General features: G+C 44.9%; 1 protein-coding gene across 3 annotated transcripts in view; it reads left to right on the forward strand.

Moving 5' to 3' along the window:
• ZDBF2 (zinc finger DBF-type containing 2) overlaps nt 1-8,795 on the forward strand; it is a 41,625-nt gene extending 32,830 nt beyond the window's left edge. For all 3 annotated transcript variants that reach the window (XM_034786470.1, XM_034786471.1, XM_034786472.1), the window contains one exon: nt 1,329-8,795. In XM_034786470.1, the coding sequence (XP_034642361.1) occupies nt 1,329-4,095 (2,767 nt within the window). In that variant the 3' untranslated portion in view covers nt 4,096-8,795. The remainder of the gene's footprint in view (nt 1-1,328) is intronic.
• The last annotated feature ends 11 nt before the right edge of the window (nt 8,796-8,806 follow it).

An 8,806-nucleotide genomic window follows, 5' to 3' on the forward strand; every position in this document is an offset into this window, starting at 1 on the left:
GTACAATAAAAAGTGGCTAGGTAGAAATGCTTGCTCCTTACTCCACAGATTTGCTCCCCCTATGGAACCCTATGATGATATTTGTAGAGTCATGTTTCAGAGAACCACTCTTTAAAAGAAGAGAATTTATGTACAAAGATGCTTATAAAGCTCTGTATAGCAGAATGATTAGTAGATCAACTATACATTAAAATAACTTAATTGTTCTTTATAAATCAATGGGATTAAAAGGGAAGAGAAAATCTTTTTCTTCTTTCTCTGCTATCATTTGTAGAATAATGATACTAATGTGATTTTAGCCATTCTGAAAAGCTCCCTGCTAGGAGAGGGTGAAAATAATATCTACCTGATCCTTTATGGCAGGGGTGAGCAAACTACGGCTCGCGGGCCACATCCAGGCCTGTCAGACCTTTAATCTGGTCCTCGAGCTCCCGCCAGGGAGCGGGGTTGGGGGCTTGCTCCACTCCACGTGGCTCCCAGGAAACAGACGACATGTCCCCGCTCTGGCTCCTATGCATAGGAGCAGCCAGGGGGCTCCGCACACTGCCCCTGCTCCAAGCCCCGCCCCTCCCATTGGCTATGGTTCCTGGCCAGTGGGAGCTGCAGGGGCGGGGCCTGTGGATAGGGCAGCGTGCAAAGCTGCCTGGCCGCGCCTCCGCATAGGAGCCAGAGCTGGGGACAGGCTGCTGCTTCCAGAAGATGCTCGAGGTAAGCACTGCCCGGAGTCTGCACCCCTGAGGCCTCCCCCTCCCCGCAACCCCCTGCCCCCACCCCGATCCCCCCCTGCCCTCCAAACCCCTCAATCCCAGTATGGAGCCTCCTCCTGTACCCCAAATCCCTCATCCACGGCCCCACCCCAGAGCCTGCACCCCCAGCCGGAGCACTCATCCCACTCCCTGCACCACAACCCACTGCCCCCACCTGGAGCTCCCTCCCACACCCTGAACTCCTCATTTCTGCCCCACTCTAGAGCCTGCACCCCCATCTGGAACCCACACCCCTACCCCCTATTTTGTGAGCATTCATGGCCCACCATACAATTTCCATACCCAGATGTAGCCCTCAGGCCAAAAACTTTGCCCACCTCTGCTTTATGGAATCAGACAAATGCCCAGTTTATCTTCTTTCTTTGGGGTGCTTTATGGAACATTGACTTTGTTTCCTTTTCTTTTCTTGAAGCTTTACTTTGTAAAGTACTGTAGGTAGTGATTTGAGTTTGTTCTTAGTCCTAATGCACTATACTTTAATAATGGTTATGGAACTCTTAATTCCTTTGTTTGAAAAACTTTATATGTATTTACAACATTTATACAGTTTGTTTTTTCCAGACCAACATATGATGACATGCCATTTCCCATCTCCCCAATGGCTCCCCAGGATATTTTCCTGCTTCCAGAAGAGGAGGAGAAAGAGGTGGTAAGAAGCATACGGGAGATGCCTGGCACAGACAGTGAATCCATTGTTAAATCATGCTCCCCTCCTCCTTGCAGATCTCAGGAGGGCATAAAGTCAATTTCTGTGCCACAGACATTTATCCAAAACCTAAAGATGGGACAGGAACACATCTTAGAAATATCCCAGCAAACTTTGGACCTCTGTAGCAGTGAGAAAAGACATACGCTAATGGATGGTGCTCAGATTGCAAATAGTAGCCATGATGGCCAGTTTACAGCTGTGAGCCCAATATCTCACCATTTGCGTAGCACCCCTTTATGTCACAGTTCTCCTGTTAGCCCTGTAATTGCAAAAAATATTAGGTGCTCAGCAACCTCAAATTTGATTCCAAGTATTAGATATGATCACATGCAGAAGGATGTATGCCATAAGGATGGATCATTAAACACAAATCCTAATCCTGTTCTGGCATCAGTTGACCCAAAAAACCCTTCATTTTCACATCAGAGTCCTACCTGCAGCCAAGTCAATGCTTCATATATTATCTCAGGTCAATCTTTTTTTAAACTAGATGGTTTACAATCTCAGGATGAAACTTTGGTGTCTGACTTCTGTCTCAGGGATCTTGTGAGTACTAGCAACTCACTAAGTTTTGGGGCATCCCCACAATTAACAAGATACAAAGACATGAAGGTGAGCAGGGTTGATGAAACTTCAGTAGATGAGATAATTGAAGAAGTCATTCTGAAGTACTGCCATGGAGCTCCACCTAATGAGTTGTATTGCAAAGATGAAGAGAGTAATTCCTATTTAAATATTTCATCACTTCTGGATCACAATAGTCTAGAGGGCTCTGAAATGAGTTTTGATTGTGAGGCACCTGTTTGCTCAGGAGCAGGCCTACCCAAGGCAGCTACAAAGGATATAGAATTCCTAAAAGAGGTCCAAGTAAACCTGGAAGATAGGAACTATGGAACCCAACTTAGTTCTGTTCTAAAAGGTGGTTCAGTGGAGCAAACAGAAGCAGCAAAACAGGATATAATAATTCATAATGAGGAATCCATTCTTCCAGCTCTGCCTCATGTGCCTCCTTCCTTTGTGGGAAAGACGTGGTCCCAGATAATGTATGAAGATGATATAAAAATTGAAGCACTTGTGCGTGATTTCAAGGAAGGTCGTTTCCGTTGTCATTTCAACAGTGAACCCTCTGCCAACTGTACAGGGAAGAGGATGAGAAAGAAGAAGCAGAAAGATGAAAGGAAGAGTGACATTGTTACAGGTAACAGAACAGAAACTTCATCAGTTAAAGCATTGGCAGAATTTAATGATGCTATAAGTGGAGGTTCTGATTTTGATAATCTTTTAGCTTCTGATACACTATGCAACCCACAAATACTTCAGATGCCTAGAAAGAGGACGTGGCGCCTTGCTTCAAGATGCCAAGTGGTCAAAGTCAGCCATGGAACCCAAACCAGTTTAGTGAACTATCCAATAGTAAAAAGAAAAATCATTAGAAAGGAGCCGGATCCACCGGATCAGAAAGCAAACGTTATTTGGTCAGAGAATGAAAGAATTTCAAACATGAAAACCAGACTGTGTGCCCTCAAGCTTCCTGAAGCATATACCAAAATTATGAGCCCTCTGCAGCCCAAGACAGTGGTTTATGTCCTTTCATGTCCAGAGATTAAACAATATAAAGGCAAACCCATAGATGTTCCCAAAATGAGGAGAAATCGCAACTCCACAGACAGCAAGGATTCTGTAAGGTACAGATACAAACAATGTTCTCTTAAGTATTATGACCCACTGACAAATCGAATTCTGAAAACCCCTCCCAAGAGCACAGTTAGAGAAAAAGCCAAAAATCCCTCCCATGTTCGACAACTGTTTAGGAGTCTAAGCCTTGATGCAAACACAAAGAAACTATCTGATACACAGAGAGAATGTACACCATCTAAATCCTTCAATTGGCCAGGCTTCTATAGTTCTTCTTCAGCGACTTTCCTGTCAGATCCAGTTAAAGGGAATGATATGAATTCAAGTCTGAGGACAGATGGAGCTTCCATTTCCACAGAAAGGTCTGATTTTCCGGTATTTGTTCACTCAGAGAAGTCCTATAAACACGTAGTCATTTCACCTTTCAACTCCCATCAGTCTCAGATAGAAGGAGATGTTAGATTAACCCCAATTAATAGCAGGGTTGCCAAAACACCTTTGAGGTCAATCAGGAGCGAACGGTTGGAGAGGGAGAATTCAAAGACAATGTGGAAGAGGAAAGAAGGCACTAGTAGAGAACCAGGTTTTTCCAAAAAGGCTTCAGGACCCATGTCTGTCAATTGTGGCCTTGTAAGAAGAGGAAGTAGAGTAGCCTCAGGCAAACAAGCATCCAGAACTAAAAAGCAAAAAAAGGAGCATATAAGAAGGAAGCTCTCTTGTGCCCAAAAATCATCTTCTGTCTTCTCCATCCATAGGCACCAGACAAGGAAACCTACTTTGGGAAAGCACCTCAAAAAGGAAAAACTTGATGCTAAAAAGCTAAAGGTTAGGAGGAAACCCAGGAGGTCGTTTTTGAACTCTACAGTCATTTCAGGGATTACTGAAAAGAGGCAGAAAATCACAGCAGGGTCTTTTCCGAAGAAGCCAGAACTAGCCTCTTCCAAAGTTAGGGGCTGGGAGATAAGGGTCTCCCCAGCACGGTGAAACGGCCCTCTGGAAGAACTTCTAGTATACCTGTATTGGGAGGCTATCTTGTTTTACCAGGAGATAGCTAGCCAATAAAACAACAACAAACTTTTACTTACCCAACAACTGGGAATAGGCTGAGGAAAAAGTGAACAGAAGGTGGTAATACAAAATCCAGGTGATGTGCCAGAACTGCAGATACAATGAATCGAAAGTCCAGTAATAAACTACTGTAGCAACAAACTAATTTCATGTTGTTGGAATATGGGCACACTATATATTGCACTGTTTTTCTTCGAGTGATGGTCCCCATTGAATTCCACTGAGAATTTGCATGTGTGCCATGCATCTGGAGCTGGAGAGTTTGAAAGTAGTAGTGTCCATTGGTCTGCGCATCATCTTGCCTTGCCTCGTGGATTCGTACTAGGTGATAAAGGGCGGGGTGGACGGACTGCATGTCCAGTTCCTTCTCACAGCTGCATGGTCCAGGTCAGAGCTAATAGTGTCCTCTCGACTCTGATGCACTTTTAAAAGAAAAATGTTTTAGAAATTGTCTATAGTTAGTTTTTTATTCTGCTGTTATTACTGTTTCTTGGGTAGTTAAGTTTTTAGTAATAGTTTTTGTAGGATTTGGACTTTGGGGGGATCTGTTTTTCTAGTCCCCAGCAGCTACACGCCAGTGCTGGATTATGCCAAAGATGCCAGGATTCAAGATTTGCGCTTCCTGCCCCCGTTTTGTTCTCCATCAGTGATGAGCACCAACGCTGCTTCTACTGCTTGGGAGAAGCCCACATTTCATCAGCAGTATCTGCCAGTTCTTCCCAAGTCATACCTGAGAAGGCCGGGCTTTCCTCCTCAAGAAGCACCTCATGGAGGTCACCATGACGCCGCAGTTGGACCCAGTCCAGTGACCCACCCCTGTACATCTGACTGAGAAACCCAGTAGTGTGCCTCTGGCCTCAGAGCTTGAACCTGGCTCTGGTGGTACCGCTGCTATGGACCCCATGCCAGGGCCTAGTCGGGAGGAAAGGAAGCATGGACAATAAGCATGGCAGTAAGTCTTCCTCCAAGTCAAAAAAGAAATGATGTGCCTTACATGAGTTCCAGCCACAGAGAAGCAGTGTGTTCCAAGGCGCCCATGCATGACACAAAATTTGTGCAGACCAACAGATCTGCCGGTATAGAGAACCCAGCTACACATGCCTTCACTGTCAGCTTCCCTTAAGACAAGGGATCCATCAGTTCCTGGACAGTCCTCTGCTCTGGTGCTGGCTACAGAACAGGTACTGTTGACGCTGGGATGCTTAGAGAAAGCACCGGAGTCCCATGAGCGGTTTGTCCTGGGGGAACCAAGATGTTCACACCTTCCTCTGCCACCTGCACCTAGAGAAGGCTGATCTCCTATCTGGCACTTGCCACAGTCAGGCCCTACTTGGATGCCTCCTTCTGTGGATTGCACACTTCCGACGGTACTGCCATTGGAACCAGGATCTGAGTTCTCGTCATCCTTGGATTCTGACCGAGCACAAGAGCCACTCGTTCCTTATTGCCAGTATGAATACCCAAAAGGACTGCCAGTCGTATGGCAATACCCTCCCTCCCCCAACAACAGAGAAGCCACTGGTTGCCTTCACCTTGCAACATCCACTCGATCAGTCTTTCTGGCCCTATTGAGGGTCCTGGTCTCAGTACCTACCCTCAGAACCTGTCTATTCCACGAGGGAGGCTTTGCCTCTGTTCCCAATTAGGGCACCCTTGAGCAGATACTCTGAACAAGTTATGGAGGATGAACTGCTCAGTCCTGTTCCAACGGTACCGCCAGAGCAGAAAGGCTTCCCTTCATCCTCTTCAAATGCTGCAGTCACTTCAGCCTCCCCCTTGTCTCCTGGTGACTTTTTTGCCAGTTCCAAGAACTTCTGCAAAGGATGGCGGATGAGCTGCATAGTCCACTGGAGAAAGTACAAGACAAGCTGCATCAATGCCTGGACATCTTTCATTCCATGGTACTGAGCAGAGTTGCCCTACCAATCAATAATGCTATTCTTCAGCCAGCTTGAACAGTTTGGAATACCCCGGCGACTTGCACACAGAGAAGAGATACTACGTACCAACCCAGGGGTCGGAGTTTTCTTTCCCCACCCCAATTCTCTCATGGTGCAAGCAGCAACGGAATGCTCCAGACAGCAACATCTGTGCTCCATCCCGACAGATAAGCAGGGCAAACATTTAGAGCTTCTGGGATGCAAGGTCTTCTCTTCAGCAAGCCTCCAATTCCAAATTTCAAACTAACAGGCCTTGTTGGCCAATTAACGATGGCAAAGTGAAGGACTTTACTGAAAAGCTGCCTCAGCAAGATTGAGCATGTTTCCGGTCTATCCTGGGGGAGGGTAAGCTGGTGGCTAGAATGGTGCTTCAGTCAGCTGTGAATGCTGCAGATTCCGCCTCACACTCGATGGCCACAGGCATTGTCATGCGAAGGGAATCATGGCTTCACTCATGCAGTTTTCCCAGAGAATGGCAGAATACCATTGAGGACCTTCCTTTTGATGAGTTTAATCAGAAAACCAAAAATCCCTCCATTCTCTCAAGGCTTCCAGAGCCACACTTAGATTGCTGGGTATCTATACACTTGAACGCAAGAAAAATTCTACTCCCCAACACCTACAGTGATTCACATCTCCCTAGTTCTTCCATCAGAGGCCATATAAACCTCATTGTAAGTGGCAGAAGACCCAACAGATCCCACCCTCCAGGCCCGGCTTCTCAGTCTTCGTCATCTTACATGCAATCTTCTCAGAAGCGATATTTCTGTGTACCACTAAAGAACCGTCAACCACAAGGCCCTCTGCCATGGAGCCAACCCATCCCCTTTGGGAGTCATCTAGCACTCTTCTTACCAGCTTGGAGTGCAATAATAACTGATAAGTGGGTCCTGGATGACATCCACTATGGTTATACAATCGAGTTCACCACACTACCTCATCCAGATCCCCTGCCTTGATCCCTTTTCAGGGACCACTCTCACGACAGCATCCTTGCCCTAAAAATACTCTTTACTGCAAAGGGGAGCAATAGAGCACATTATTCCAAACTATCAGGGCACAGGGTTATTCCACTTACTTCCTGGTACCCAAGAAAAAGGGCGTCTGGAGACCAATCCTGGACCTACGGCACTTCAGCCGCTTCATCTGCAAGCCCACGTTTAGTATGGTTACCTTAGCAGCCATCATGCCTTCTCTACAAAAAGGCATGTGGGTTACGGCTCTATTTTCACATAGACATCCATCCAACCCACAGGAGATTCCTGAGGTTCACGTTGGGTCCTCAGCATTTTCAATGCGGGGTCCTACCATTTGGACTCACCACTGCTCCCCGGGTCTTCACCAAGGTTTTCTTTGTCATAGCAGCCCATCACAGGCACACTAGGGTCCTTTATTTTTCCTCTTTCTCACACCTTCACGCTCAGTGGAATACAGTAAGGACTATCACTTGAAGAAGAACATGTTACTTACCTGTAACTGGAGGTTCTTTGAGGTGTGGGTCCCTGTCTGTATTCCATTTTCTTCTCTGCTTGCCTCTCTGCTATGGATCTATTCAGTTTGTGGTGGAGAAGGAACTGGAGACACGATTGGTCCGCTCCACCCTTTATTGCCTTGGACAAATCCATGAGGCAAGGGAAGGGTGCGTGTGCGGACCAAAGGACACTACTGCTTTCAAATTTTCTGGCTCCTGACACATGGCATGCATGCATAAACCCTCTGCAGAATACAGATAGGGACCACCCAACTCGAGGGTAAGTAACCTCCTTTTCTATTGTGTAAAGTTACAGAAATTGTGTATTTGTTTAAATTAAGCACTTAGGACCCTATTTACTACACTTCAGTGCACTGTCGCCTTTTACAGGAGAAAAACTGTGAGCTTAAATTGTATCATATTGTATTGTGTGATAGTAAATTCAGTGCATTATGTTGCACTAGACTATAATAAAGTATCATGTAGAATCACCATTACTTATTGTGCCTACCTTTCCTCAAAATTGTAAAGTGTAAAAATATGATTAAACAATTGCGCTAAATTAAATGGAGTAATATTAATTTGTAGGGAATATGTATTTTGTGTTTGTATGTGTATATTCACACCCAATTATACATACAATACATTTTCAAGACTGTTTCAAAGGCAGTTTAAATTAATACAGTATGATACAAAGCAGATCAGTGCAATGGTGTCTTCAACAAATATACAATTACAGTATTGTGGCAAGTTGCGTAATTAGTGTTTTTCTAAAACCATGTCCAGCTTTATTGGACAAAACAAGAGCACTGTGGACTTTCACACTAGCAATAATGGATGGTGTTGGTAAGGAAATAATAATCTTTCCAGTGCTATACAAGCAACATGATTGAGATCCTAATGGAACCTCAAAAACCAAAAGAAAGTTAGAGTTAAATCTGAAAATTTAGCTTAATGGTTTGTTTCAGCGATGCAAAGGTGAATTATGAATAGAGCAGAGAAAAAGGTTGTACTAGTGAGTGTGAATGGCAGTGGGTTATCCTAAATTTCAGCCTTAACTGTGAAGTCCTTTTGGTTTTTTTGTGTATTTAAAGCAGACCTGTTTTTACTTAAACTTAGTTTACTGTAGTTGAGAGTTTCCTTCTTTTTAAAACTTATATTTTACAAAATAGTCCTTAGCTGACTAAACTCTCATGGCCATAGATTGTGGGTTTTT

This window comes from Trachemys scripta, chromosome 11 (genome assembly GCF_013100865.1).
Source record: "Trachemys scripta elegans isolate TJP31775 chromosome 11, CAS_Tse_1.0, whole genome shotgun sequence".
NCBI lineage: Eukaryota > Metazoa > Chordata > Testudines > Emydidae > Trachemys > Trachemys scripta.